Source organism: Osmia lignaria, chromosome 1 (assembly GCF_051020975.1).
Source record: "Osmia lignaria lignaria isolate PbOS001 chromosome 1, iyOsmLign1, whole genome shotgun sequence".
Classification (NCBI taxonomy): domain Eukaryota; kingdom Metazoa; phylum Arthropoda; class Insecta; order Hymenoptera; family Megachilidae; genus Osmia; species Osmia lignaria.
The window spans coordinates 13,155,564-13,182,852 of NC_135032.1; the positions used below are offsets into that span (position 1 = coordinate 13,155,564).

At 34.5% G+C, this 27,289-nt stretch overlaps 9 protein-coding genes across 20 annotated transcripts; 5 read left to right on the forward strand and 4 right to left on the reverse strand.

Annotated features, from left to right (window-relative positions):
- Window positions 1–6: 6 nt before the first annotated feature.
- Window positions 7–1,518, reverse strand: LOC117606264 (18S rRNA aminocarboxypropyltransferase). The gene is made up of 4 exons (XM_034328547.2): window positions 970–1,518; window positions 722–894; window positions 248–635; window positions 7–165 (listed from the first exon to the last, which is right to left on the reverse strand). The coding sequence occupies exons 1-4, from the start codon at window positions 1,091–1,093 to the stop codon at window positions 50–52; spliced, it is 801 nt and encodes a 266-aa protein (XP_034184438.2). The 5' UTR covers window positions 1,094–1,518; the 3' UTR covers window positions 7–49.
- A 135-nt stretch (window positions 1,519–1,653) lies between these two features.
- Window positions 1,654–6,513, forward strand: olf186-M (Ki-ras-induced actin-interacting protein-IP3R-interacting domain olf186-M). 4 transcript variants are annotated; one of them, XM_034328477.2, is made up of 7 exons: window positions 1,654–1,869; window positions 2,221–2,399; window positions 2,557–2,595; window positions 2,914–3,217; window positions 3,296–3,591; window positions 4,421–4,645; window positions 4,740–6,513. In XM_034328477.2, exons 3-7 carry the CDS (start codon window positions 2,586–2,588, stop codon window positions 5,768–5,770), a joined length of 1,866 nt encoding a protein of 621 aa, XP_034184368.2. In that variant the 5' UTR covers window positions 1,654–1,869; window positions 2,221–2,399; window positions 2,557–2,585; the 3' UTR covers window positions 5,771–6,513. The 4 variants fall into 4 exon arrangements, with proteins under 4 accessions (XP_034184368.2, XP_034184369.2, XP_034184371.2 ...); XM_034328478.2 differs by having other exon boundaries at window positions 1,654–1,794; XM_034328480.2 differs by lacking the exon at window positions 2,557–2,595.
- Window positions 6,514–7,580: 1,067 nt separating this feature from the next.
- On the reverse strand, window positions 7,581–10,538 carry LOC117606267 (uncharacterized). The gene is made up of 5 exons (XM_034328554.2): window positions 10,281–10,538; window positions 9,174–9,431; window positions 8,939–9,079; window positions 8,726–8,853; window positions 7,581–8,638 (listed from the first exon to the last, which is right to left on the reverse strand). The coding sequence occupies exons 1-5, from the start codon at window positions 10,386–10,388 to the stop codon at window positions 8,620–8,622; spliced, it is 654 nt and encodes a 217-aa protein (XP_034184445.1). The 5' UTR covers window positions 10,389–10,538; the 3' UTR covers window positions 7,581–8,619.
- Window positions 10,539–11,020: 482 nt separating this feature from the next.
- LOC117606244 (dipeptidase 1) lies at window positions 11,021–13,403 on the forward strand. The gene is made up of 8 exons (XM_034328506.2): window positions 11,021–11,184; window positions 11,279–11,405; window positions 11,590–11,761; window positions 11,911–12,348; window positions 12,429–12,687; window positions 12,756–12,840; window positions 12,937–13,012; window positions 13,077–13,403. The coding sequence occupies exons 1-8, from the start codon at window positions 11,101–11,103 to the stop codon at window positions 13,309–13,311; spliced, it is 1,476 nt and encodes a 491-aa protein (XP_034184397.1). The 5' UTR covers window positions 11,021–11,100; the 3' UTR covers window positions 13,312–13,403.
- Window positions 13,404–14,264: 861 nt separating this feature from the next.
- LOC117606221 (endothelin-converting enzyme 1) lies at window positions 14,265–19,540 on the forward strand. Of its 6 annotated transcripts, none has more exons than XM_034328444.2 (17): window positions 14,265–14,368; window positions 15,128–15,197; window positions 15,999–16,066; window positions 16,171–16,352; window positions 16,458–16,703; window positions 16,770–16,978; window positions 17,049–17,225; window positions 17,279–17,377; window positions 17,438–17,582; window positions 17,660–17,874; window positions 17,946–18,122; window positions 18,186–18,348; window positions 18,419–18,467; window positions 18,547–18,614; window positions 18,756–18,892; window positions 18,981–19,148; window positions 19,364–19,540. In XM_034328444.2, exons 1-17 carry the CDS (start codon window positions 14,280–14,282, stop codon window positions 19,538–19,540), a joined length of 2,439 nt encoding a protein of 812 aa, XP_034184335.2. In that variant the 5' UTR covers window positions 14,265–14,279. The 6 variants fall into 6 exon arrangements, with proteins under 6 accessions (XP_034184335.2, XP_034184336.2, XP_076544226.1 ...); XM_076688111.1 differs by lacking the exon at window positions 14,265–14,368 and adding an exon at window positions 14,421–14,950; XM_076688114.1 differs by lacking the exon at window positions 14,265–14,368 and adding an exon at window positions 14,421–14,809.
- A 260-nt stretch (window positions 19,541–19,800) lies between these two features.
- On the reverse strand, window positions 19,801–21,561 carry LOC117606240 (p21-activated protein kinase-interacting protein 1-like). The gene is made up of 3 exons (XM_034328501.2): window positions 21,422–21,561; window positions 21,130–21,292; window positions 19,801–21,071 (listed from the first exon to the last, which is right to left on the reverse strand). The coding sequence occupies exons 1-3, from the start codon at window positions 21,497–21,499 to the stop codon at window positions 19,801–19,803; spliced, it is 1,512 nt and encodes a 503-aa protein (XP_034184392.2). The 5' UTR covers window positions 21,500–21,561.
- Window positions 21,542–22,797, forward strand: Cox11 (Cytochrome c oxidase copper chaperone COX11). Of its 2 annotated transcripts, none has more exons than XM_034328551.2 (4): window positions 21,542–21,676; window positions 21,845–22,069; window positions 22,163–22,486; window positions 22,572–22,797. In XM_034328551.2, exons 2-4 carry the CDS (start codon window positions 21,866–21,868, stop codon window positions 22,716–22,718), a joined length of 675 nt encoding a protein of 224 aa, XP_034184442.1. In that variant the 5' UTR covers window positions 21,542–21,676; window positions 21,845–21,865; the 3' UTR covers window positions 22,719–22,797. The 2 variants fall into 2 exon arrangements, with proteins under 2 accessions (XP_034184442.1, XP_034184444.1); XM_034328553.2 differs by having other exon boundaries at window positions 21,604–21,718.
- On the reverse strand, window positions 22,480–25,994 carry LOC117606239 (tektin-3). 2 transcript variants are annotated; one of them, XM_076688129.1, is made up of 10 exons: window positions 25,705–25,994; window positions 24,742–24,887; window positions 24,426–24,665; window positions 24,119–24,351; window positions 23,908–24,017; window positions 23,701–23,849; window positions 23,397–23,619; window positions 23,184–23,329; window positions 22,867–23,090; window positions 22,480–22,620 (listed from the first exon to the last, which is right to left on the reverse strand). In XM_076688129.1, exons 1-9 carry the CDS (start codon window positions 25,747–25,749, stop codon window positions 22,880–22,882), a joined length of 1,503 nt encoding a protein of 500 aa, XP_076544244.1. In that variant the 5' UTR covers window positions 25,750–25,994; the 3' UTR covers window positions 22,480–22,620; window positions 22,867–22,879. The 2 variants fall into 2 exon arrangements, with proteins under 2 accessions (XP_076544244.1, XP_034184390.2); XM_034328499.2 differs by having other exon boundaries at window positions 23,184–23,338; window positions 25,705–25,739.
- Nubp1 (NUBP iron-sulfur cluster assembly factor 1) lies at window positions 24,885–27,108 on the forward strand. 2 transcript variants are annotated; one of them, XM_034328528.2, is made up of 7 exons: window positions 24,885–25,068; window positions 25,408–25,649; window positions 25,988–26,089; window positions 26,166–26,256; window positions 26,326–26,591; window positions 26,669–26,855; window positions 26,927–27,108. In XM_034328528.2, exons 1-7 carry the CDS (start codon window positions 25,038–25,040, stop codon window positions 26,980–26,982), a joined length of 975 nt encoding a protein of 324 aa, XP_034184419.1. In that variant the 5' UTR covers window positions 24,885–25,037; the 3' UTR covers window positions 26,983–27,108. The 2 variants fall into 2 exon arrangements, with proteins under 2 accessions (XP_034184419.1, XP_034184420.1); XM_034328529.2 differs by lacking the exon at window positions 24,885–25,068 and adding an exon at window positions 25,103–25,225.
- Window positions 27,109–27,289: the final 181 nt, after the last annotated feature.

Here is a 27,289-nt window from a genome sequence, read left to right on the forward strand (position 1 = left end):
ACAAAGATATTAAAGATATTATACACAAATGTATATACAGAAATATTTTTTACATTATATTCATATCGTTCATTTGTTTATCTATATGAGAAACAATATTTGCGGACACTGATTCCTCTTCCTCCTCTTCTGTTTCTGAATCGGTTGGTGGGAAATCTGAAACAGCTGGGAAACAAATAGATATTATAACGTTAATGAAATAAACTAACACATCTACAATATGCGTGTAGCAAAGAACGAAAATTACCATTTCTGTTTATCTTTTCCTGCCTTGCTTCTACAAGGAATTTTTCTTGCGCGGCTATAATTTCTTCAGCGCTCGTACAAACAGAATATTTCTTCAATAACTCTTCGTTTAATTCCAAAAACGAATGACCCCATGAAAATTTTCCAAGATAAAATTTTGCTTCTTCGACGAAACCTGTTATAATTAAAGCAGCAGCTATTGCTTCCACGCAACTTAATTGACACGGCCTGCCATAATTTATTGGATTTGCAGCAACTAGAAATGGTAACAGACGAGGATTAGGAGTCCTCATTCTACTGAATGGAGTATCGTCTAAACGTGCCCAACTGCAATCGACCACTGCACAACCGTAATCTTGTATAATATCGCGATCCGTTGGACTTACACACTGCAATATAATATTTCACTTTGGAATATAACCGATCAGTCTGTTTCATAAACTGTATACATACATAAGTATTACGTGTTTCTTACCTTTTGACCAACCGGCGTAAGAACCAGTCCTGAAAATCGGCTTCCTAACCGGAGTATTTTCACTAAGCCATGCCTAACTAGTTTTCTACCGGAACATTTTTTAGGATCGCATTGCTCAAGATCCCACATTGCAATTGGAAAAGAAAGAGAATGAACCTTTTCTTCTTCTACCTCTGAAAATTACATGTTAAACATTCTTTTTTTTTTTTTTCTAAACACAAGTATATAATCAAAGGTTACATTCTAACCTGTTCCCTCATCTTCCTTGTCAGACTTATCTCTTTCTTGCCGATATTTTTCTTCTTTTCCAACGACATGCCGAGGCCGTCTCGTCAATACTTTCTTTTTATTCTTTTTTCCGTAAGAAGACATTTACGAAACTTCAAAATGTTTCGTAATAAGACTTCTCCCTACAGTATACAATGATATACAAGCACATTCAATAAAAGTTGAGAACATTATGAACGTCTTTGATGGCGTATCTGAAATTAGATCCCAGCGCCATCTATACAAAAACGGCAGAAACTACTCGACAACTTACCGACCGCATTTCCAAAAACTCAAATTAACAGCCGATAAGTTATCGCGCCGATAGCGTTAGTGTTCCCTTGTTTCAGCGGTTTCAGCCGTTTCTGCATAGATGGCGATAGGATCGAATTTTAAAAATACTTGGCGGTCTTTTTAAATTACAAATTTGTCAAACAATTATTTTAATAATTTTTCAAAGGGTTAAGAATCAAAGAATCAAAGGAAATATTACGTCCCACTTTTAGTCGCCTCTTACGACAGGCAGGGGTTACCGTGGCCGTATTCTGATTCCCGAGCCACAGGGATAGGAGTCAAAATTGTATCTTTTTAGTTGTAAGTGCGTGGTGTAGTAGAAAAGTGACTGGTATAACCATAGACATATGAAAATTTTCATATGTCTATGGGTATAACAGGCACACGATCGTTATATCAACTATATATATGTATATGGGGGTGTTTGACAATGAGTCTCTTAAAATCATAATTCTTCAAGAACAAAGCATGTCCAGTGTCCAGTCTTTTTGTATCGGAATTGGTTAATATAAGTAAATACTATATAGTTCGAACATATCGATAATTGCAACGTATATACATATGTATATTATATGCGCATGCACCGTGTAAGTAAATACTTACTTACATATGTACACCGTATGCTATAATGTGCGCGCGAATATTTATTAATTAAAAATTATATTGTTTTCCGCAAAATCATTGTTAACACGAATATCGTCAAAATTAAGATTTTTAGAATTCCTATTTCTCTTGTAACATCACTTTTTTTAAGGAAGCCTACTTTCCACAATACTATATTATAGAGCTTCTCGTTTGTCTTTATTTGTAATTAATATATTGTTTGCAACTATGAATATTACATTAAATATACGTGTAATTGCTATCGAATAAAATTTATAAGAACTATACGTGGTATTAATTACATGTTGCGTGTTGCATGTTACATTTTGTAATAGTGGCACTGCATCAGACGGCCCTGAAGTACTAGTGTTGGTAACAAGTGGCTGTTCTATTCTCAATCGCTCTGCGGAGCACAAATCGTTTAGAGACCGATGATTCTTTAAACATGCGTTTAAAGACATTTTGATTTGCATAGAGATGCTTTATTTATTGCACTGTCACTCTTAAGTTCAAGGTGGGTGTGAATATATTGCGTTCCACGCGTTTTATCGCTTCAATAAGTACACATTGCTGAAATTATACATTTTTGTAATCGTGTATAAAAACAATGAGTACTTAATGCGTATTTCTAATATAATTGAATGTCCCTAATTTTTATTTAATTTCAACAGTATTATACTATTTATGCTGTCTGAAGGATATGGATCCAGGTATTTTATTAAAGAAAATAGATCATTATCACATTTGTAGTATCTTGTACATTTACTAGTAATCAATTATTTGTCATCAATATTATTTGTCAAATATCAGTTAGGTTGAATTGTTTTTACAAATTGCTCAAAATGATTTATAAATTTCATCATTTGTACAATTGTGTCATTTGTGTAACACAAATTTTTCAAAATACATAGTGATCGATGTGTATGTAAATATGTTAATCGTATATAAGTGTATTACAAAATAGTTTGTTTTAAACAGGTTATAAGGTTTACCAATTTTTTATATTGTTGTTTTTTCCATTTTACTAGAAAACAAAAGCAAAGATACAGTTGTTAAAGTAACAGATTGGTTACGTGGAATTTGGGAGATGAGGCGTCAAAATGGTCCGGTTCAACAATGGATAGATTCCATACCGTCACCTATAAAATCAAGCTTCTCAATAAAAAATGAACATCAAAGGGAACTAACTGAAAAGCCTAGTATTTCACTGTTACAAACAGAGCCTAAAGATATTCCATGTTTTAAAGGAACAAAACAGCCAAGTATGACTGTTTCAGCACCTATAAATGTTCCTAGTACAACATCAACGAATAATGCAACAGGCCTACCAAGGTATTCAATGAAAAAGAAAAAAAAAAGAAAATATAATTTCCATAATATAATTGTATTTGGATAATTTTTCATTCATAGCTCATTACCTCATAAGCTGATGCGTGATCCTAGTTTACAATCTGACAGTAGTCACTGCAGTAGCGTAGAAAGTTTACTAGAATTAAGAAAGGCAGATCCAGAAGCAATTTTACTTGGCCTTGGATTTGGTGGTTGCTCAAATAGCCCACAAGAAAATGGTTCTTTTTCTCGAATACCAAAAAGATTTTTACAACCATCAAAATTGAAAGGAATAGCTATCAATGATTTTATGAAGCAACAACAAGAAACTAGCGAATCCTTTGATTCTGTATCATTAGGATATAGAGGTTTAACAGGTAAAATATTTATGAGAAATTAATTAATTAATTAATTAATTAATAGCCAAAGTAGATACATAATAGAAAATTAAATGAAAAAACTATAATTTAATAGTTCTGGCATTTAACAGTAAACAGTTAGAATGAAGAACTGTAAATAAAATGCTATAAATTGAGTAAGTCTGTTATACAAATGGTAATTTTATAGGAAGCAATGGCACATTATCTGTGTCTAAACTTATACCACATCGCAGACATTCTGGACCAATTAATGTTGTAAGTCTTGTGACTGTTAGGCTTTTTCAGTGACATTTCTTTTTATTTGTAGAATCGAAATTTGAAGTTTGTAATGTGTTGTACGAAATACAAACTATTTATTTTAATCGTTTTTCTATTATGTTCAAGCATCTGTGCTTACGAACTTTCCCAAGTATTTTGTTCATTATAAATAGTAAGAGAATGTAACATGCATGAAATAAGTGTTACATTACTAATCACAGAAGTACTTATTGTGAGAATGAGTTTTTAATTCTTATTTATTTTGTATTAAATAATCACGGTAATATTTGAAATTTTGTTATATTAACAACAACATTGACAAAACTGTTTCCTTTTGTTTTTTTTTTTTTTTGTTTTCTTAATTTTTAATACGTACGCTATAAATTATAGAGTTCTTATAATTTGCATCTTTGTTGTTAACAATATACACGTATTGTTTTAGTTATTATCGCTTCTCTAAATGTTATATACTTATTGTTATTGCCATTATTATGTAGCATGTAACAGTTTATATTACTATATTTAATTGCTGGAGAACATTGAATAACTTATTTCTTTTATTTCAAAGGATCGCCGTACGTAGCGCCCTCGGAAATTGTACAAAAAATTGTACAGCGCTTACGGGAACATGAAAGTCATGAACACGATCCGTATTCAACATATAATTCTTATGAACAATATAGTCCGTTACAGTGTAATGGTACACTGTCTGTACTGTCTCCTGATAACAGACAATTTTTGGAACGACCGCGTTCAAAAAGTCCTGATATGCGTAATAAGCGTATGATTATTGGTAAGAATTCATTATTTTTATATTTATTCCTTCAAGTATTTTATAAACACGTTGTTTAGCACTATGTTGTTATTTGAAAATTTTAATATTTTAGGACAGAAGTCATTTGCGTTCGGGCACGATGGTGATCTAATCGAAATTGACCCTTCTGATGCAAATAGGTCGCCTCGAGATGACTCAAACGATTCTAATACTATAAAAAATTCGGAAACATCCGATGATTTACAAAACAGCGATATTAATCACTGCAAAATCACAGAAACAGAGAAAGTAATACCAAAGCGATTATTGTTCGAGGATAGTATTGAATTTGATAACATCGATATCGATTCGTCGATACAAACATATAAAGAGAATTCAAATACGCAAAATACAAACTTTGATGAAAATACTGATTGTAAAGAAGATGTATCTTTAAACGTAACTTCATACAATTTGAGTGATATCCGAAGGGCCAGCTCTGGATCTTGCGATACAAAGATAGAAAAGGTTTCATTGACAGTACAAAGAAGAAGATACAGCGACGGCTTCGTTCAAACTACCGAAAATACTAACGAAACTAATCTGATACGAAAAAGAAAAACTTTGAAACGACAGACTAGAATAAGTGATACGGATACGACAACAGATTATTATGATTCAAAAGCGTCTATTCCTGATACTATACAACACAAAGAATTAGAATGTAACTTGCATAAAAAAACTGATGCTTCTGAGCACAATGAAAGTATTCGGATAAAATTAACGCAAAATATCAATGAAAATGTAAACGTAAAAGCTGAAAATGAAAATGAAAATCGCATTATAAAATGTTCTTCACATATATTTTCCGAAGATACGAGTAACTGTATACAATCTGATAGTAGCAGTAGTAGTTTAATTAAAAGAGAACGGCAACAAGATAACAATGAATGTTGTGTTGAGAAGAACCGGTCTGTAAATCAAGAGGAAGAAACAACTTGTTGTTGTCATACTGGTACTAAAAAATATTGGAAAAAGATGGAGAAAATTATTCAAGAAAATAAGAACTTGGAAAGTATGGTAGCAAAAAATAGGAGAGAAATGCGAGAAATTCGAGAAATGTTAAGCAGCGTGTTATCCGTACGATTAGAACCTGGTTTTTAATTTGGATGTAGCAATATAGTATATCACGTAAAAAGGATTACTCGTGAAAAGTAACAATAATTGAGCATTAAAGTTTTATGATATATGTAAAACTTTTAAATTTGTTACAGCAGAATACATATCTACAATTATTTGTTGTATACTCGCGTTCCAGATAAATAATTGCTCTACATATATGTATAACGAAAACGATTCACAAAATTATCTCAGGAAGTGATAAGTACCATAAAAGATATTGATGCCAATATTTTATATACCATATATAAACATCTTTATTTATAACAGAGCTATAATTCGTTCAATGAGAGATCATACTCTTACTTTTAACTTTGTGGCACTTCGTGATCATTTACACAGCGGACAAAGATATATTCGAATAGAGGAAACAAGTGATAACGTCGAAGGTCGAAGCGTATACTGAATGCATATATACGTATAAGACCTCTGGATATACGCTAGGTGCCACTATGCGCTTGCGCAGACGAGTATAGTCTTTTCTTGAACGAATATTTTTATGATTTAAATTATGAATAAAGATGTAAATGTTTTGTTAGAATTTCAAATTTTATTTTTCATCGAATATGAATAAGATCTATAGAATGTTCTATATTTGATATAACATTTATGATTAATGTATATTTGTTTCTATTATCACAAGTAATTGTAATATTTCGTTATGTTTGAAAATTATTATTATTATTATTAGATTATTATCTATTTGTTACTTTCACAACATATTTTATATTTGCCTTGAATGTTGAATTTTCTACCTTAATGTTACGTTAACATTTGAATAACTTTATGTCTGTTTAATTTTGTGTAATATATATGAATACGTTAGAATTCTAAGCGCAATTAAAATATTGTTTTGTAATTTTGCATTTCATAAATAATGGTACACTAAAAATAATGGCAGTTACAGAGATATCTACATATTGTCAGGACAGAAAGTTGGAAATCTAGTCTAAAACAAGCTTTCACAGTAGCAATGGAGTTTCAGCAATATTACTGTTTCTTGATTGGTATCTATAAATACGTACGACCTAATTACTTACTGATATTTCACACTGTTTTGTGCGATATTTATGAAGTGTTTAATATATTTTAGACATAAATGAAAGATGAAAATATGATTGAATCAATACATTGATAGTATTTTCAAGTTTGCTTTGGATGAAAAGCAAAAAGATCTGTTTTATCGTATTTTAACGTTTGTACTTTTTACTTTTAAAGGCATATGCTCTAAAAAGATGTAATGATCTTTGAAATTTACGACCAAGAATAAAAAGAAAATATAATTTTGTATAAAATCAACTATTTTTAATGCTCAAATATGTATATACTCTTCTTACTATTACTATGAATTAAATAATTTTATCGGAGTTGTTGATATTTCTAACAGAAACTTTTTCCGACAAAATTATAGATAATTATTATAAGAATTTTATTTGGACTCGTTATTGATTAAGAGTGAATTTAAAAACTTTTAAGATGTTACCAAAAACTTTATGTAACAAAATTCTTACACTTATTCGTTTGTTGCTTTTTTCCTTCCAACATATCATTTAATATTAACATGTTAAAATTTGTAATACAAATTGTAATTCACAGTATGCGCCCACATTCCAATAAATTTAAGTTTTACAAACAGGAGAGGAGCTCTGTAAAAAATCTGTACAAATAATATAGGAATAATGAATAAACAATTAACACGATTAGTTTTTACTCTTTTTTTTTTTTTTCTTTTTTTCATGTACGTGAACCATATTTTTATCCATAAAGCTAGATCGAAATAACATACCACTGAACATGAATTATGACAGCACAATTGATTTCTTACTCATATTGTTATCAACACAAATCGAGTATACATAATGTTTATAGCTACGAAACATTTGGAAAATTTAAATACAAAATTAAAAACAATATGATTTTTTAAACGAATTTACACGACAATAGGAACACAAAACCACAACGGTAACTGACACTGTGATTTGTTTTCTACACCTAACATTCTGTCTTGATGATGGAAAGTAACACGAAATTTTAGTTATCGAAAGAGTTTCTTTATCAGAAAATATCAAATAATAAAATGAATCTTATGTTGCATTGCAAGAATAGAGAATTATTTAAAATAAAAGATTTAGAATTTTGCCGAGTTTATAAAATATGAAATACAAAATGTGAGTGGATGTTGCTTAAGAAATTGGATAATCATGCAGATTTATAGGTAGCTTTACTATTAATCCTTTTGCTTTTAATGCCGGTATCCGCAAGTCGGACTACGGGTACACACTTTAACATCATGATTGATATTTTTTCAACAAAGTGAACAACATTATACAACATATCGAAGAAGGAGAAAATTAAACTTTGAATAGGAATAAATTTGATATAAAGTCATTCAAAGTCAACTGTATGGCAGCATACGTACTACGTATCATTATAATTATTATTACTATTTGCGCCAAATTTAATACAAGTAGAAACAGACAATACCAAGATATTAGAAAGTCATAAAAACCATATTGTAGCGTTATTGTTCCGCGAGTGGATAGATAAGCAACGAATGCTACCGTAGCGAAAGGATTAATTCAACTGTTATCAAGTATTTGACAAAACCACCAATTATTTGCAAAGCTACCCCCGTTATTAATGAACTGAGATTCATGGTCCACTCAATGTTACTTTTAAACACGAATCTGCTAGAATATCATCTTGTAAATTGTATTCATGTGTTGGCATAACATGTCTGTGTAGTGTTGATGTGTACCTGTGAATGTAAATGTATTCTTCCTTAGCATACCTTAAAATGTATATAAACAAATATGATCAAACATGATCTATATTTAGTCTTCTTTTTCGTCCCTGAAAGAAAAGAAAGCGATTTTTGTTACTGCGTGGATTATTTATGACCAAAGAGAATATTATAGTGGAAAAAAAAAAAAGACATACTTTACAACTTCTGATTGTTGTTGTTGATCAAGATGAAGTTCAACAATTGTTTCTGTTCTACTTTGCACTTTGAAAGTTACTTGTGCAGCCAAGTATTTATCTTTGTTATTCACTGACCAACCAGAGTACTAAACGAAAAAAGAAAAACATTTATGTATAAATATTTTCGAAAAAGATTATTACACTAAGTAAGTATTCAGGACAGAAACTTACTGTAGATGTGCTTTTGTACAATGTTTTTCCATCTTCCTTAAAGGGTAAAAACTTTTGAAGCAACGCTTTCCCATCTATCCTCCACAATGTTGGTTCTGTATTACCTCCAATGTCTCCTTTTGCAACAACGAACGCGCCAGACTACAATAATTGATACAGACGATGAAGCCCCTGTTCATTGTCATTACAATACTTGTAACCTTTGGTTCTTATAGATCTTAAAATATTAACTTACAGTAAAATCTTTTGGAGTTTCTCCCGATGATTCGTTAAAGCTGTTATCATCAGAATCTTCTTCATCTTCGTCTTCTTTTTCATCTTCTTCTTTCTTTGATCGCCTTTTTCTTTTGGGCTTTTTCCCTGAATCAGAATCAGATTCTTCATCTTCTTCGTCATCTTCCTCTTCATCCTCCTCTTCTTCCTCCTCCTCTTCTTCTTCCGAATGTTGTCGTTTTTTAGCAGATTCTCTTTGAGGTCTTTTCTTAGCGCCGCTCTAAATAATATCAATAAATGTATTGTAATAAATAAACGTGTTGTATGCGTATACCGACGAATTTAAACGGATACGAAATTGTGGTTGAAAATAATATATGGTATTTCAGAGTAACGATGTTAAAATACAACTTGAAAGGGAAAATATTTAATAAACAAAGTAAAGATAGAAACATGATAAAACGTATTAGAATTGTATTGTTTTGAAAAATTCATTGACCGGCGCCACCGACCGGCCGGCAAGGATAACTTGTCGGCGTAACACTGTTCCAACCATAACTATAACTTTCTTATAGAAAGTACGATTTAACGATTAAGTTTATATTTATGTTAAAAATGTAAGAAATCTGTTCTAACGATATTCGATAGGCGAGACATTCAATTAACGGGCAACAGATTTGATACTAGATCCGTTGGATAGCGTACCGTATAGTTACGGTTTCAACGGAAAACTACATGCATAACTGATTTCTGTTTTCTCCTTATCTGTTTTATCATAATTGATTAAAAGGATTTATTTTTGGTAATTTGGAAACAGAGTATATATACAATCAGAGGGAGAAATGGAAATGTTTGAAATAACAAATTCACTTTCTTAACGAGAAATGTTGATACATACTTTTACCAAGGAAAAGTGGAAAAAATGAAATTAAGAAAGATTCCGGCTGACAGATCTTTATTCGTATACTATATGTATGTACGACGACGCGTTATAAACTAAGTCAGGAACGATCGAACTGACAGGAAGTATAGCGAAAAGGTGAAAAAGTAGAGTCGATTGGGAAGTAGGAAAAGGATTTTCTAGATAAGAGCAAACGAAGAGGAAAGTATCGGCATAGCGTGGGCTTACTTCGGCTCCGGCCTCAGGAGTCCACTCTTCCTCAGAAGCTCCTTCTACCTCTTCTGGATCATCCGCAGAATATTCATCCTCGTCCGACACGTCCTTAGTTTTCTTCATATTGCTTTTTCGCGAAATGTTTGCAGATTTTCCCAATGGGGCTCACCGAATAAAAGAAAACTCACACGACCACGTATAAACCGACGAATTACGTGCGCGACTACCGCAAACAATATGGCGGTGTATGGCGGTGGGAACTGGTTATCACGCATATCTTGCTGCGCAGCCGGAAGCGACGCGTGCTTCGCGATTTCCTGCGCGTATTCGTAGAACCGCGAAATATTATAATTTTCAAATACTTACTTACTTACAATTAGATAGGTAAGACAATTTGTAGAATGTTTGTTATTTGCTCGAACATGGCAAAACAATGTTTAGAACAGTGTTGAAATAGTGAAGATTAGAAATGCGATAATAAAAGATTGAAATAAGGTAGAAAACGAAACGTAAACGTTTGTATTTGATTTAACTAACATCCATACATATAGTGAGAACGGTTTGAATGCAGCGGAACAAGCGTGTATTTTTTACAATCCTTTAGATAGATATTTTTCAACAAAATATCCATAACTATATGTATGATTAAGCAATGATTCTTTATACGAATTTTAGTAGGTTCTTTTCAATTCGAAATGTTTGACGGGTCAGGTCGATACGAGAGTTGGCGCATGCGTTATATATGTATGCCCCAGTATAGGACGCTCCCTTTGGTGTCGAAGGTAGTGAAAAACTTTTCACAGGGGCAACAAGCGGTCTCAGAAAAGAAGGAAATATGTTTGAACTTTATGGAATGGATAAAGACGGTATGGTTTACCGATCTCCACCACCGAGAAGAAAAGAAGTCGATATATTAGAGGTAACTGGTTAAATCTCACTAATTTATCTTGGTAAAAAACTGTGATAGTTGGACGTTTTTGTAAAATATAAGAAGGAAATGAATATCTTTGTAGACTTGTTTGCAACTATCGTCTCCAGAATTAATGAGAAAATTGCCTAACGGTGATGCGATACACCATGCAAAGGAAACCAGCGTTTCTACTTGTTTGGATAAGGATAAAGATCCAGCTAAAGAAAGGGGTATGTCTCGAATGAACGATGAATTAAGAAACATCTGTATCGAGGAGGAGGAGGAGGAGGAGGAGAACGACGACGTTGATTTTTCTTTCATTTTTCTAATTTCGCACATTAACAAGTTTACTCGGTATAGAATAAATAGGCTGAAAGTTGAAAATAATTTTAAAGCAATTTGGTGTACACGCAGGACGGAGTATGTTGAGGAAGTGGATAGTGATGACGGGTTTCTTTTTCCTTGGATGTGCCTTGGTCGCCGGTATAGGATTACCTTTAGCTTTAGAGTTACGCAGCTCGCATTTATTAGAAGCTAGACTTCAAGTTGTACGACGAATGCTGTCCGAAATTCCTCTGATCGATGGGTAAGCGATCAACCTGTACGTATGTATGTATGTATGTATGTATGTCTGTATGTAGTTGTCCGGTGAAGGAGATGGTAGGAAAGCGTCGTCCAGTGAATAGTAGTAACTGAAGAGAAAGGAAAACTAAAGAGGAATAACACAAATTTCAGGCACAATGATTTTGCTTGGAACCTTCGAAAGCATCGAGGAAACACAAAGTTGAAAGACTTTCCGTTTGACGAGAATTTGTCAGAAAATGCGAGTTGGGGCTCGGAATGGCAAACCGATTTGGTACGATTACAGCAGGGTATCGTCGGTGGACAATTTTGGTCGGTTTACGTTCCTTGCGAGGCACAATTTCTCGACGCGGTGCAGCTTACCCTAGAACAGATAGACGTGGTGCGTAGACTGGCGTCGAGGTATCCAAAGAGAATAAGGCTGGTGAGAAACAGCACGGAGCTGGAAAAAGCGCACAAGGATGGCGTGATAGGGAGTTTGGTGGGAATCGAAGGTGGCCACAGTATCGGTACGTCGATGGCGGTGTTGAGAAGTTTCCATCGGCTCGGGGCACGTTACATGACTCTGACGTACAAATGTAATACTCCGTGGTAAGTTTCGGCAGAAGATTGGTTATTTGGGAAAAAGCATAGAAGAAGTAATCAAAGAGGTATTTCGATCGTTCTCTCAGGGCAGATTCGTGCTCCGTAGAAGATCCGAATTCCGATGTGTCGTTAGATTTTCACAGCAACGGACTGTCGTTGTTCGGCAAAGCGGTGGTTAAAGAACTAAATCGATTGGGAATGCTGGTCGATTTGTCGCACGTGTCGATCAGGACGATGAGGGATGCCTTGGCAGTAACGAAAGCACCGGTGATATTCTCTCACAGCGCGGCTAGAGCGCTTTGCAATTCGTCCAGCAACGTTCCGGACGATATGCTGCGTAACTTGGTGAGGAAAGAAAGTTAAACGATAAAAGGATATCGAAGGTATACATGTATGCTCTTGTTTGATTTTAGTCGGTGAACGGTGGTCTGGTTATGGTCAGCTTCGATAGCGGGCATTTAAGCTGCGGTGATAAAGCCTCCATGTACGATATTATAGGTACGCGGTGGGTGGGTGAGCGCGCACGCTTAAGAACGTGCCTGAAATAATATTACATATTAACAAGAAGAAAGTAGAGTGTACTTGTCTTTGCAGCTCATATCAATCATATACGGCGAATAGCTGGTGTTAACCACGTGGGTCTCGGAGCCGGTTACGACGGAATACTAAGGTGGGTGATGCTGAAAAAAAGTAGAAAAGTATCTACATAGGATTAACTTGGCCCCTGTGTTCAGTCCACCGGTAGAGCTTCCGGACGTTTCCAGTTATCCCCTGCTACTAGCCGAATTGACGCGAGACCGAAGATGGTCAGCCTCGGACATCAAGAAGTTGGTCGGTGGAAATCTGTTGAGGGTGTTGAAAGAAGTGGAAAATCACGCGGTTACGGTGTCGCATCATTCTCCGGCGGAAGAACTGATTTCTCAGCAGTTGATCGAAGACACCGCTTACTGCAGATATCACGACGAGTAAAACGCGTTTCGTACCTCTTTCCTACCGTTACGTCTTTGTACCTGGATTATTACTCTGTTTTTGCATTTTTAATAAAGTAGTCTTACAGATTCTCTGAATCGTTTTTATCTCATTTACCCTCCTTTCCTCTTGTTCAGGTGGAAGCTATAGCTTGAAAACGAGTAGGGACGATTCAACTTTTCCAAAGACGTATCTAAAGCACGCGTCAGCCGAATATGTACCACTATTATAAACGCACGATTGCTTTAGCAACCAAAATAGGTGCTGTCTGTTGAGTCAATTTACCTTGTGCTTGTGGTACGTCTTGTTAGATCGCGTTCATCATCCGCATGGAATGTATGTCGAAGCAATTATTTAATATTCATATTCGTTGCAGTCATATTACTAACGAGTCCTATTGAAGTAGGTAACTTTTAACGATACCTTAATCTTTTTCATTGTTTTTCAACGATCTCGGACAACTGGGAACGATAGCGATTCAACTTTCGACCTTACCGCCTCGACGACGAATGCATCCATTAAAAGCTCGTGTTTCTCGAATAATTGTCAACTTATTTCGTAATTATCACGACGGCTAGTAGTGTCACCGAAATACATAGGAACCAAAAGTGTTTTTATTTGATGATACGGATCCTAACGCGTTGCGTTGGTTCGAAACGAGAGCGTATCGACAAACGACAGACAATTGATCTGCTTGCATAATCGTGCCGTGTTATCGCAATACTCGATAAACAATAACGTATAGCGGAATCGAAAGTTATACGAAAAAAGTGATAAGAGGGAAGCGATAGATAGAGACGGTTCTCGAGTGCTCGTCCGTCTGACGGCAAATACCGACCGCTCCTCAAATCCCTCGACTTTTTAAGACGACAGGAATGTATACGCGCGGCTACAAAACCCTGGTAGAAAAATTTACTATCAGTTTGGAGTTTAGAGAAGGGGAGAAAAGATTGGCAACGTAAAAATAGATGGAAATTGATCGCGAACGAGCGCAGACAAAACAAAGGGAAGAGCGTCGAGGAGCTTACTTGAGAGCGTACTTTGAAGCTGTACAGTTGTACGTATACCGGGTTAAAGACTGTATGAAATATTAAAATTTCTATCGGTAATGAGCGCGTTACAAGGCGCCAGTAGCAAAGAAGCAAAGAAGCAAAGAAAAGCCGTTCCTGAAACGAGACGGTTTTGTGGCGCGGAAGTGGTAGGGGATTCGAAGATTATACTCGCTCGTTTGCAAGCTAAAAGATCAGTTTGGTCTAACATCGGTTTCGTTTCGCGTCGCATCTTTTTCGAGATTTCAAACTGTATATCTACTTACGAATGCAGTGTGCGAGTTCCGATAAAAACACGTTCAGAGAAGAATTGACTGATGGGAGAAGAGAGCATGAGATTTCAAGATCGCGTCGAGAAGAAATTATCGAAACTATCCGAAGCAAATTATTAAAATTATTAAGCTTTTACAGCAGACATAGAGGATTCTGTAAGATCAATTGAGAGACAGGTGAGAATCTCGGCGGAAAGGGAAATAGACACAGCTTGTTGTGACAGTGAACTCGGGCGTAGATTGCGAGCACGTGTTTCTTGTATGTACATATACCTACTTGGTTCACGCGTCGCCTCCCAATCGAGCCTTTTTTATTATGTAGGTATATTATAATATTCCATCGTTTGTCACGAAAGCAAAGACGTTCGTAGACGTTAGATCTAACGATTGGCCATGCGTATCCGATCGATCGATTGCTCTTTCGTTCTGCTAACGAGCACGAGATATCTTCCGATTTCGATTCGATTCGATTCGATTCAATTCGTTTTGTTTCAGACAAGCAGTCAGTCGGTTAACGGAGAAATCAAACCGGACAGAAAAAGTGGAAAAGAAGATGAAGTATAAGGTGAGACCTTCTTTCGAGCCTTTATTCTATTCGCGCATACCGTGCGTTTTACCTTCTTCCTTGTATCGAAGGTGAAGGCAAAGTATGACGAGTAATAACGATTGTTGTCACGAGTTTATTTTTATATATATCATCGTTGTGTAAGTTACTTAACTATACCGTATATGTCAGTGTTATGCAATTGTGCGCCATGAGGTGTTCTTTGAAAGAAACGAAAAGAAGCGGGATACAAAGTTGTTCCGTAGCCACGGAAAAGAAGCGTACGATACAAATAACTGGTTATCGTTAAAATTACCACCGACGCGACGATTCCTAGAACAATATTAGTCATTGAGGAAGAACACGTATCGCGAGGATGGAGATGGAGAAACGATTTACTATAATTATAATATTCCTTGATCGAAGAAACAAACTCCAAGGTGGCGATCATCGTGGTAATTGGACGACGTAGAATTTCTTTCCAATACGTAATTTAAATGTAATTTAAAGCGAAATTTCTGGAAGACTTTAATGGAAGAAGGATTAGAATATAGGGTACGGGGTCGGAGGAAAATAATGCCGAGGTAAATCCATCGATTCTGGGACAAGGTGAGAGAGCATCGATGCATACACGTGCAGTAATCTTACCGAAACGTTACTCGAGTCGAGTTCTGAACAGAAATACGGAACGCTTCGATTTATCAGGAATTTTTATTGCGCGCGGCCAGCTCAAGATGCTACATTATCGCATCGATAAAGTTGTGCCAATCTGCGAATGGAAAGCTTCCTAAATATGTATTATCATTTTCCTTTCTCATCTAGGTAAACGATCCCGAGGACGATGAAAGAAACAGCACGGACAGGACGAAGAGAAACGCGACAATGTTGTGGTAATTAATTAACGCTTTCAGTAGGATTACTTTTTAACGCGTGGACCAGAGAAGCAAGCAGAGATGGCCTAGTTATCGAGGATCTTTTTAATTGGTTCAAACAGGCAATACGGTCACGGAGAGAAGAAGAAATTGAGCGGAAAAGAGACGAGGTTGGCGATGATCGTTGGTTTGTTAACGATTACGGTGATCGCATTGCTGGTAACGCTGACCTTACAAATAGCTATTTTCCGTAAAGAAGAATACACAGAGGACATGTGTCAAACCGATGAATGCGTAAAGACAGGTACATACTATATAAAAGAATTATCCACCGATACGAGTTTCAAATCTTCTTACTTGTTGCTTCTTATTTCGCCGTTGATGCGAAACAATTGCTTTGACGTTCCAGCCGCTAGGATAATAGAGGCGATCAACAGATCCGTCGATCCTTGCGATGATTTCTACAAGTTCGCTTGCGGTGGTTGGATTTCGAAAAATCCTATACCGCAAAGCCAAACTTCATGGGATCAGTTGAGCCTTCTCAGGGAACGACTGTTAAACGATTTGAGAATACTTTTGGAGGAATCGGACGAAGGCAATCATTTGAAATCGATCAAATTAGCTCGAACTTTGTACAAATCCTGTATGGACACAGGTAAGAAACGAAAATGAAAAGGTGCTTTTGTTCGTCCGATCAGAGTATCGAACGGGATCGTTACAGGCAGCGTCGAAGCATTGGGTCTAAAGCCTATCCACGATGCGCTGAGCAGTTTGGGTTTGCCGAAAGATCCAGCTATGCAAGACGAGATCTCGTCAGATTTCGATCTTCCTAAAATTGCTGGGACGGTGCAGCGAGTTTTGGGTTTGGATCTTTTTCTAAACTTTTACGTGAGCGAGGATCTTCGGGACACGAGGAAAAACAGAATGATGGTACGCGTAGGTGTGCTAACGATTGACGAGAGATATCGGTAATATAAATAAATTATTAGTCGATTTTTAGATCGAACAAGTTTCTCCAGGATTCAGCGAGCGTTATCTTCTTGATCCACAACGATTCGAATCGGAATTAACCGAATACAAGGAATACGTAAAATCTATGATGCAACTGGCTGGAGCAGGAAACAGGAGCCTCGATTTTGCCGAGGAAATTTTAGATTTTAGCACAAAGGTCGCAAAGGTAAGCGTAAACGAGGATACTTTAGAATTTTCCTACAACATAGATTCCTTCAGATGATGGCGACAGCGGAGGAAAGGCGTAGCGATAAACATTTCATTCACGACGTGACGATCAACGCGTTGCAACAACTTACAGACGAGCAAGTGCAACAGGTGAATACGAGGGAAAACGAATTACGTATACAAACTACTTTTTAATCAACCACCTTTCAGTGGAATTGGACGAGCTACGTGGAAAGCGTGTTCAATAACACAAATGTGACGATAGATACCAAAGTGGATCGCGTGCTGGTCATGGATCTAAGATATTTGCAACGATTACCTCAATTACTAGCAATCACTCGAACCGTTACGATAGGTATATAAAAAACCATTATAAATACTTGTATTTCTTTCAAGTATGATAGATAGTTGAACGATCTTGGAAATTTTCAGCGAGATTCGTATGGTGGAGCGTTTATTCGACGGTCGCTCCATTGACGTTGCAACGATTTCGCGATTTAGGTTTCCAATTTTCGCAAAAAGTTTTCGGCTTGAAAGAGAAGACACCCCGATGGAAAGCGTGTACCGGAAGCGCGAATGCAAATTTCGGCATGGCTCTCAGTTACGTTTACGCGCGTAAATACTTTAACGAACGAGCTCGCAAGAAGGTAGAGTCTCTTTCTTTCTTTCTTTCTTTCTTTCTTCCTTGAAACATACGAATTTTTCAATACACCAAGAGGCTCTGGAAATGTTGTTGGATGTGAAAGCTGCGTTTCAAGAGATGCTCACCGAATTAGATTGGATGGACGTTGATACGAGAGCTCGAGCACACAACAAGTTGAACGCGATAAGACCGTTCGTAGGAATTCCAGAATGGATCAACAACTCGACAAAGTTGGAGAAATTTCACCAAGGGGTAAGTTTTAGCGTCCTTTTCATTTCCTTTATCATTCGAAAACGAATGTTCGACTTATCGTAGATGGAGGTAATACCGGAACGATTGTTTGATACGTTCTTGAAGCTGACCGACGTAGGAATTAAGAAAAGTTTAAACAGTTTACGCGAAAAACCGAATAAAAATCGCTGGATAACAACTGGTACGACGGTGAATGCGTTTTACAGTGCGATTTTAAACTCTGTTAGTAAGTAATCTAGAGTCTCTCTAGATTGGATAAGTATTTCTTCTATTCGATTTACTCAATTTACTTGCAGCTTTTCCAGCGGGTATTCTGCATCCACCCTTCTATGGAAATGGATTAGAGTAGGTATCAACGAGCGAGATATATATATATATATATATATATACAGAGATAACGCTAACGATTAGTTACGTACGATAGGTGTATCAACTACGGTGCCATGGGTGCTATAATGGGCCACGAACTTACCCACGGATTCGACGATCAAGGTATCGAGTCGACGACCGTTAATATTAATCGCAAAGATTCGTAAGCTGATCATTACCTCGATTGATGTAACTGACAATTAGTTATCCTTTTTATACGAGCCACGCTTTACCATTACAACTATTCTTTTTTCTTTATATCAGGTCGTAGATACGACGAGAACGGAAATATTAAGCAATGGTGGAGCGATGAGACGTTGCAACATTACCACCAGAAGGTTGAGTGTATAATTAAACAATATAGTAGTTATCGTTTACCGGAGCTGGGCAATAATTTCACGGTGAGTATCATCCTTGTACGAGAGAGGAATCAAAGAAACGTGTCATATGTAATTATTACTGATAATCCAACAAATTGCTATTATGTAGGTGAACGGCTTTAATACCCAAGGTGAAAACATTGCCGATAACGGTGGCATACGAGAAGCTTTTAGAGCTTACCAAAGGCTTCAAAGGAGAACTGATAATCGATTAGTGGTTTTACCTGGTCTTGCCGGATATACTCAAGAACAGTTGTTCTTCCTCGGTTTTGCACAAGTAAGCTGATCCGATGAATAATTCTTTCTTTCAATAAAACGTTTATTGAACAAACGTTTATTTTCGCTTATTGCAATAATTCAAGATTCCACTGAAAACGTAACAAAAAGACCTTCAAGTTGTTTCTACTGTTAACTTAACGTAATACATTAATTATATTATGTATATTCTAATAATTTCTTGTCAAGTATAAAGTTAACGTATTTGTTGTATAGGTATGGTGCGGTAATTATACGAACGGCGCGTTAAAGTTGAAACTAACAGAAGGAGTCCACGCACCAAATCATTTTAGAGTGATCGGAACTTTATCGAATAACCAAGATTTCGCTAAAGCATGGAATTGTCCGACCGGAAGTCCAATGAATCCACCTGACAAGTGTATTTTGTGGTAACTGAACAAGCATCGTTCCCAGTGCACATTGCAAATCCTCCGCACAAAACGTTAAAATGACCAAAATCATTGTCTCATTTCTGTACGCTCTGTAATATACATATACACAATAAAACATATATTGATCGTAAAGTTTTAAAAACAGACTTATTTGTAGGAACTAACGTGGAACTTAACGTGACAATTTTTTTACTAAATTTTACGTCCCATAAATGTTGAACAGAATGCGAATATAATTTTGCAAATCAATTCGATGTTCATTCATTGTTTTTTCTTCTTTTTCTTTAAACCCATTCCACTCTCTTTCATACTCGTTTCCTTTTTTCTTTTCTTTAGAAGAACGTCGGTGACGTTACTTTCCGAGTCTAAAACACTTTTCTTTACTCTCTTAACTTTCTTTATGGCTATATTATTATTATTTTCTTCTATTGGCATCAAGTGCTTCTTTCTTTTTTTATTCAAAATAACGTTTTCATCGTTTATATTCGATAACTTGGTTCTCTTTTTGGGAATATCATCGGTTATTACTACATCGTCTTCTCTTTTATTCTTTTTTACGATCGATTTCTTCTTCTTCTTTTTCTCTCGAACGTTTGACTCTTGTACTTCTTCTATGCCTCTCTTTTTTTTACACTTCTGCTCTATGAATTTCTTTGGAGAAGCATCGATCGACCTTACTTCCCAATCACCCTCCTTTTCGATAATAACTTCTTGACGAAGCTTAAATCTATTTTTTCTCAGTACCTCTTCTTCTTTCTCTTCCTCTTCCTCTTCCTCTTCCTCTTCCTCTTCCTCTTCCTCTTCCTCTTCTTCCTCATCCAGTTTAACTTTATTCTTATTGTATAGAAAATTTTTATACGGCATTGCGAGAGATAGACAAGTAATTCTGGCACCGCAATTAACATTTTTCAGCATATGCAATTTATGTTTACTATATCTCCAAAGCTTAATTTCGCCGGAACTAGAAGCGGTAACTAATAAATCGTCCATAAAAGCCATACATTTAACTCGAGAATCGTGCGCTAAAGCTTTCAGAGTTTGTACAGACTTCTCAAGATCGTAAAACTTTATCTGACCATTTTCCAGACCAACCGCGATCAAATCATCCCTTAAAAATTCCACGCAAATTATCTTTGCGTCAAACTTGATTTCGCTATCGATTCCTGCCAACTCGACCGAGTATACGTCTATCCTTTGATTAACGGCAAGTAAATACTTCTCCCCGTTTGGACTCCACTTGAGAATATTAACATTTTTAGCATCCAACTTTAACCTTGGTACTAAATTTGTCGCGTACGCTTGTCTTCCCTTAACCAAGTTCCATGTTCTAAGTATACCATCGGCTCCTGTAGAGAGTGCTATTTTTCCTGTCGGATGAATAGCTAAAGTGTTTACACCTAAACCTTTATGCGCTTTCTGCCAATGTTTTTCCATTTGCCAATTACCGCATCTAATGGCAGCTATAGTTCCATCGTTGCTACATGTAAAAAGATGAGATGCTTCTGGGGTAAACGCTATGCAATTAACGGTATCTATATAAAAAGAAAAGTCATGAATATTTACATAATAAATATAAGCATTTCTACATACCGTTATGATGCATTAATCTACCAGATTCTATTCTGTATCGCATATCGTATAAATAAATAGAATCATCTGCTCCACCAGAAGCTAAGTAATATTTATTGTTTGCGACAGAGCGCACACTACTCGTATGATTATGAGTTGCAAATGTTCTTTCCATTTTGTATTCCTGGAAGTTCATTGATTAGTTAGTCGATAAAATCATACCAGATATATTAATTATTAAAAGATTAAAAGATATACTTGTAACAAATAAAAATATAACCTATATAACAATGCGAAAAAAGTTTCCACTTACATTAACGATATTATCTACTTTGTAACCGAGCAAATATTGCTCGTACGTTCCCACCACTATTTCAAAAGGGTTCATCATCTTCAAATTTAAGTAGATTTCAATACACAACTATTTACCTATTATTTTTATTATTCGAATAAATATTCTTTACACTCCAACCGATTCCAACCAACGTGCTCCGACGTCAATGGACATCAAACCTGGTTTTCACTGCTACTGTTTCGTGAAAAATACTATATATGATATTTGACATGTGTAAATACATCGTTTTTTTTATTAAACAATTCTAGCCTCAATGTAATTAAATAATAAATTAACAAAATCAATTATTATATCATCTTTTATAAAGGGCAATTCTTATATGTGATAAATCCATTTATCGGTAAATTATAACAAAAATTTCTTTCTTTTTGTTAACTTTAGGTTAATCAAAAGAGGAGCAAAATGTATTTAATAATACATCAGAAACTACTGAATCGCTGTACGAGACAGATACACACGAATGCATCTCGAATTTTATTCAATCAATATTATAATGCTGCTCAAAAGAAAAGATTGCGTTCCTCGCGTTTATACTGGAGTGGATGTGGTGTACTATTACTTGGATTGACTTATGCAGCAGTACCTTTATATAGAGTATTTTGTCAGGTATAATAAAATTTATTTTTAAATAATACCAGTCTTATATTACAAGACATTTCTATGATTTTATATGATGTACCGTAATCATTTATTCGATAGTCCTATAGCTATGGTGGAACAGTATCTGTTAATCACGATAGTGCTAAAGTGAGCGCAATGAAACCTATTAAAGATAAAGTATTAACTATAAAATTTAATGCTGATACCGCAGCAGCCATGCAATGGAACTTCAAACCTCAACAAAATGTAATAAAAGTTCTTCCTGGAGAAACTGCTTTGGCATTTTATACTGCAAAAAATCCATTGGATAAACCAGTTATCGGTGTTTCAACTTATAATGTGGTACCATACGAAGCAGGACAATATTTTAATAAGATTCAGTGTTTTTGCTTTGAGGAGCAGCAACTCAATCCACACGAAGAAGTAAGTTTAATAAAACTGGTTAAGAATAATTGTATCAACCTTTTTCTTTCAAATACAACAAATTATAATAATATTTGTTATTAAGGTTGACATGCCAGTGTTCTTCTATATTGATCCAGAATTTGTTGAAGATCCTAGAATGGAACACATAGATGAAATTATACTTTCCTATACATTCTTTGAAGCCAAAGAAGGAATTAAAATTCCTATACCGAACTTTATGAAAAAGTAGTAAATGTTATAAAAAAATATGTTAATTTTTAAGAAATATGTAGAAATATATCGATAAGTGGATCTTTAATACTTTTTTCTTTATTTTTCGATAAATCTAATTTAAGATATCGTTTCGCTTAATACGTTTAATAGTGTAAAATAATTACTTGTACATAGGCATTAAAATTTGAATAGAACATTTATCGGATAAGCTCGTCTAAAACCAGAAACCTTCTCTCGATCGATGTACATCGCGTCGATTTTTAATGCTAGGTCGTGTTCTAATGTTGTTCGCGTTCTTAATAATTTCTGATGCTGTTTCTCCAATTCTTTCAATGCTCTGTGCATTCTTTCTACTTGATGGTTTATTTCCCCAATTTCCTTCTGCAGGCTATATTTACATAGAAAACAACCTACACTGTTATTAATCATTCAAATGTATTTGAATTTGTTACATTATGAAAACAAATGTACAGAAACAAACCTCGTGTGAGCATAATCACGGCAAAGTTCTATATCTGGACGATGCATTCTAACTTCTAATCTAGTATGTGCTACTTTTAGTATATATTGTTTATCTGCAATAGCTTTACGTGTTAATTCCAAATTTTTTTCAACATCAAAAATTTCCTGTTGTATCTAAAACGAATAGTAAATTGTCTTGATACTTAAAAATATTAAACGTAATAGATTCTACCTTTTGTAAATGCTGTTGAAGTTTATTTTTAGCTTCAAGTAACTCTGAACACCTATGTGACAAAGCATTGTTTGTATTGCTCCAGGCATTCCACATTTCTTGTGCAATTTTATTCATAACAAGTTCTGCATTTGCCCTTAATTGACAAGATTTATTTCTTTCTATCTGGGATTTTTCAACTATTTGATTTGCAGCATCCATCCATGTATTTTGTTCTGACCCGCTAATACAATAAACAAGTTTCATCCTTCCATATAATTGTTTCTTTTATTTAACACCTATGTAAACTATAGAAGATTTATACCATAGATCGAATTTTTCAATTCCTGAACAATATTCCAATCCATGACTATAGTTATTCAATTGATGACACAATGTATCTATTTCTAATGCATTTTTTTTGTTCTTTAAATCTAATTCTAATTGACATTGACATGCTCTACAATCTCGTAGCTGCAAATAAAATTTATATTTGATAATATTAAAATTTAACGGTTTGCTTTAATTTTACCTGATTTTTGCATTTCTCTATGCAACTTTCCAACATTTTTCTATCTTCTTCTAAGATCTCTATTTCTTTAAATAAGCACTTTTCTGTGTCGTCGTGCACAAGTTCGGTATCTATATGAAAAGACATAACAATACCGTTAGTTTATTAGAGTGATAATCATATGTATATAAATAAATTACTTTAAAATACATAGTTTTAAAATGGTGATTACCTTTCCTAGCTTCTCTATAATAAAGGCATTCCTCTGCAATGCGCAACGGACCCTCTATATCTTGAACAGCCTTTTCTAAAATAGAACGACAATCTTGGAGTCTTTCAATTTCTTGAAATAATCTTTCTAATTCTGATGCTATTTCATTTCTCCAAAAATTGACATCATTTATTCTTTCGCCAAGTCTTCTACCAGTATCGTACTGTCCATGTTGCACTTTCTCATCTGCATCTCTGTTACAGTAATTGTTTAATTACCTTCAAATTATAATAATTAGGTAATTTCACTAGTAATATGTAATGCTTACCTAATAATTCGTAAGGCATCATTTCTTACTCTTTCAGAAAATTGTCTACATGAATCCGCTTCGTTATAATATTTCACCTGTTTTTGAAACCAATCATTAGGTGTATAACGTGTATAAAGGGCATTTTTCCAAATATGTCCAGAACCATGTTGATACCCGGTTACCAAGTTTGGCAATTTTAACGAATTTATAGTATTTGCAGTATCCAACATACAATGCTGTGATGTTGATCTTCTGATCCTGCAACATTAATCAATTATGTATATAGCAATTGCTTTATTACACGACGAGCAAGTTAAAGCTGAAATTAACTTACAAAGGTGTAACTTTAGTACTTTCGTATCCTATCTTAGGACGCCAAGGCATTAAATTGTTTGTACCGGTACAATTATCAATTCGACGTAAGATAGACGGTTCGATGCATGATATTGATACATTATCTGTACTCCATGATTGTAATTGCTACAAATTTTACATAAATGAATAGTAATGATTTATTAAAAGAAAGAAAGATATATTTACATATACATATATTTGATTCTTTATTAAGTTTATTTCTCTATAAAACGTCACAATATATCAATTATCAATTAAGATCAGTTATAATTCAACATGGCAGATGTACCTAATGATGCGCCTGAACGTAAGTACACGTGCAGTTAAATGTGTTATTTTATCAAGTATGAAATAAAGCATTTATAATATTATATTACAAAAATTATGTATAGTTATAAATTTAAAGATGCAGAAAAGTGTTTGTAATTAATTGACATGTTTGATGCTTGCTCTTCAAACATTAGGTTGGTTACGTCTTTAGTTTCTATATATCATATTAAAAAAGTATATATATATATATATATATATATATATATATATATACATATACATAAATATAATGCATCTAAAAGATAAGCTGTACAGTCCTGTTTTAAAGGGGTGAAAAAAAAGAAGAATAAAAAAAAATAATAACATTGTATTTTAGATTGTCCTGGTACTACAAGCAAAGATGCAGGAAAAGCATCAATGTGTGCTGGTTGTCCAAATCAAACAATATGTGCATCTGATGCCTTAAAACAATCAGATCCTGGTATAGCTCTTGTAAAAGAAAGACTTTTAACAGTGAAAAACAAAATATTAATATTGTCTGGTAAAGGAGGAGTTGGCAAAAGCACTATTACATCTCTGCTATCCAGATGTTTAGCAGCAAACAATCCTGACATAAATGTATGTATCTACTTTTGCATAAAAGATTTCATAATTTGTATTAAAAACAGCTTACCCTTTTTCCATTGCCAAGAACATCCATATTGTTTTCTATGTACATATCAACAAAGTATCTCCTATTAACCAGTTATAGTTCACAATATAGCTTTTGAAAAGGAAGTATCTATGTATATGCTTACCAACCTATATGATTTGTGTCACTCTGTACCAGTTTCTTATTGATTCTTTTAATCCTTCGTCATTTTACAATGATAATCTCAAATAAAAAAAATACCTTCTAACGTGTAAAACTTTATATTTTGTTAATTTGCATAAATTGAAATTAATTGATTTAATAGGTTGCAGTACTGGATATTGATATTTGTGGACCATCCCAACCAAGAGTGTTAGGTGCAATAGGAGAACAGGTTCATCAAAGTGGATCAGGATGGTCTCCAGTAGTAAGCTTTTTGCATAAGTATTAGGTAATTTATATTACCGATATGATATCTAAGTAAACTTTATTCATTCTTTTAGTACATCGAGGATAATTTGTCCCTAATGTCTATTGGGTTTTTACTTGCTAGTCCAGAAGATGCTGTAATATGGAGAGGACCCAAAAAAAATGGTACCTTAGTATACATAACACACACATACACACACACACATAAATTATTACACTTTTTATTATTTTTAGGAATGATTAGACAATTTCTGTCAGAGGTTGACTGGGGCACATTGGATTACCTCATTTTAGATACACCTCCTGGAACATCAGATGAACATTTATCAGCAACATCTTATCTCAAAGATGCTGGTATTACAGGAGCAATAGTAGTAACGACCCCGCAACAAGTTGCTCTATTGGATGTAAGAAAAGAAATTGATTTTTGCAGAAAGGTGAATGTGCCAATTTTAGGAGTTATTGAAAATATGAGTATTTTTATTTGCCCTAAATGTAAAGTAAGTATAAAAAAATGACATTAAATTAATTAAATCAAGTTATTGGTTGTCATTTACATAAATATATTTTTAAATAGGATTCTGTTGAGATATTTCCTGCATCGACAGGCGGAGGCCATGCAATGGCAAAAGAGTTAAATGTGGAATTTTTAGGTTCTCTTCCCTTAGATCCACTTTTAGCTAGATGTTGTGACGAGGGCAAAAATTTCTTAATAGAAGTTCCAGATTCTCCAACTGTATTCACATTGCAAGAAATTGTTCAAAGTAAGTTTTTCTTTTACAAATTTTATACATTTGTATGTCGCCGCATTAAACAGTGTAATTTTTTATTTCAGAAATTGTAAGAAAATGCGAAAAAATGAAGGAAAAATGTAACGTTAATACAACGTAGAAATAATGCAACTTTTGTATCATAAATAATGTACATTAGAATTGTGTATAAAATGTTTAAAAATTATTTTTCTTTAGAAAGTATTAATGTATATTTTATAAGTTTAATAAACAATACTTTGCTTTACTTCTGCATTACGTTTCCACTAAACTCAACCTCTTTACACCCTGCTTTTTCCAGGAATTGACGTCAGTTTTTTATATTCTCAATGTATACAATGTGTGTAATTTTAGAATTCGATCAGAAATTCAACCCCTGTGCCATCTATTTAAAAACGCTGGAAACTACTAATACCAACGGTGCTCTG

Coding starts and splice junctions, on each gene's coding strand:
- LOC117606267 (XM_034328554.2), bottom strand. CDS start 10,388: ATGAAGAAAACTAAGGACGTGTCGGACGAGGATGAATATTCTGCGGAT. Junction 9,432..10,280: donor CTCCTGAGGCCGGAGCCGAA/GTAAGCCCACGC, acceptor GATATTATTTAG/AGCGGCGCTAAGAAAAGACC. Junction 9,080..9,173: donor AAACTCCAAAAGATTTTACT/GTAAGTTAATAT, acceptor CAATTATTGTAG/TCTGGCGCGTTCGTTGTTGC.
- LOC117606221 (XM_034328444.2), top strand. CDS start 14,280: ATGGAAATTGATCGCGAACGAGCGCAGACAAAACAAAGGGAAGAGCGT. Junction 17,226..17,278: donor TTAGCACAAAGGTCGCAAAG/GTAAGCGTAAAC, acceptor AGATTCCTTCAG/ATGATGGCGACAGCGGAGGA. Junction 17,875..17,945: donor ACGAACGAGCTCGCAAGAAG/GTAGAGTCTCTT, acceptor ATACACCAAGAG/GCTCTGGAAATGTTGTTGGA.
- olf186-M (XM_034328477.2), top strand. Junction 3,218..3,295: donor AATGCAACAGGCCTACCAAG/GTATTCAATGAA, acceptor TTTCATTCATAG/CTCATTACCTCATAAGCTGA. Junction 3,592..4,420: donor AGGATATAGAGGTTTAACAG/GTAAAATATTTA, acceptor TTTATTTCAAAG/GATCGCCGTACGTAGCGCCC.
- LOC117606264 (XM_034328547.2), bottom strand. CDS start 1,093: ATGTCTTCTTACGGAAAAAAGAATAAAAAGAAAGTATTGACGAGACGG. Junction 636..721: donor TTACGCCGGTTGGTCAAAAG/GTAAGAAACACG, acceptor ATTATATTGCAG/TGTGTAAGTCCAACGGATCG. Junction 166..247: donor GGAAAAGATAAACAGAAATG/GTAATTTTCGTT, acceptor TTTGTTTCCCAG/CTGTTTCAGATTTCCCACCA.
- LOC117606240 (XM_034328501.2), bottom strand. CDS start 21,499: ATGATGAACCCTTTTGAAATAGTGGTGGGAACGTACGAGCAATATTTG. Junction 21,293..21,421: donor AAGTAGATAATATCGTTAAT/GTAAGTGGAAAC, acceptor ATGAACTTCCAG/GAATACAAAATGGAAAGAAC. Junction 21,072..21,129: donor TAGATTAATGCATCATAACG/GTATGTAGAAAT, acceptor CTTTTTATATAG/ATACCGTTAATTGCATAGCG.
- LOC117606239 (XM_076688129.1), bottom strand. CDS start 25,749: ATGTACATAGAAAACAATATGGATGTTCTTGGCAATGGAAAAAGG. Junction 23,620..23,700: donor ATTGAAAAATTCGATCTATG/GTATAAATCTTC, acceptor TTATTGTATTAG/CGGGTCAGAACAAAATACAT. Junction 23,091..23,183: donor CGTGATTATGCTCACACGAG/GTTTGTTTCTGT, acceptor ATGTAAATATAG/CCTGCAGAAGGAAATTGGGG.
- Cox11 (XM_034328551.2), top strand. CDS start 21,866: ATGTATTTAATAATACATCAGAAACTACTGAATCGCTGTACGAGACAG. Junction 22,070..22,162: donor TATATAGAGTATTTTGTCAG/GTATAATAAAAT, acceptor TTTATTCGATAG/TCCTATAGCTATGGTGGAAC. Junction 22,487..22,571: donor AACTCAATCCACACGAAGAA/GTAAGTTTAATA, acceptor TTTGTTATTAAG/GTTGACATGCCAGTGTTCTT.
- Nubp1 (XM_034328528.2), top strand. CDS start 25,038: ATGGCAGATGTACCTAATGATGCGCCTGAAC. Junction 25,069..25,407: donor ACCTAATGATGCGCCTGAAC/GTAAGTACACGT, acceptor ATTGTATTTTAG/ATTGTCCTGGTACTACAAGC. Junction 26,090..26,165: donor GATCAGGATGGTCTCCAGTA/GTAAGCTTTTTG, acceptor TCATTCTTTTAG/TACATCGAGGATAATTTGTC.
- LOC117606244 (XM_034328506.2), top strand. CDS start 11,101: ATGTTTGAACTTTATGGAATGGATAAAGACGGTATGGTTTACCGATCT. Junction 11,406..11,589: donor AGATCCAGCTAAAGAAAGGG/GTATGTCTCGAA, acceptor GTGTACACGCAG/GACGGAGTATGTTGAGGAAG. Junction 12,841..12,936: donor CTCCATGTACGATATTATAG/GTACGCGGTGGG, acceptor TTGTCTTTGCAG/CTCATATCAATCATATACGG.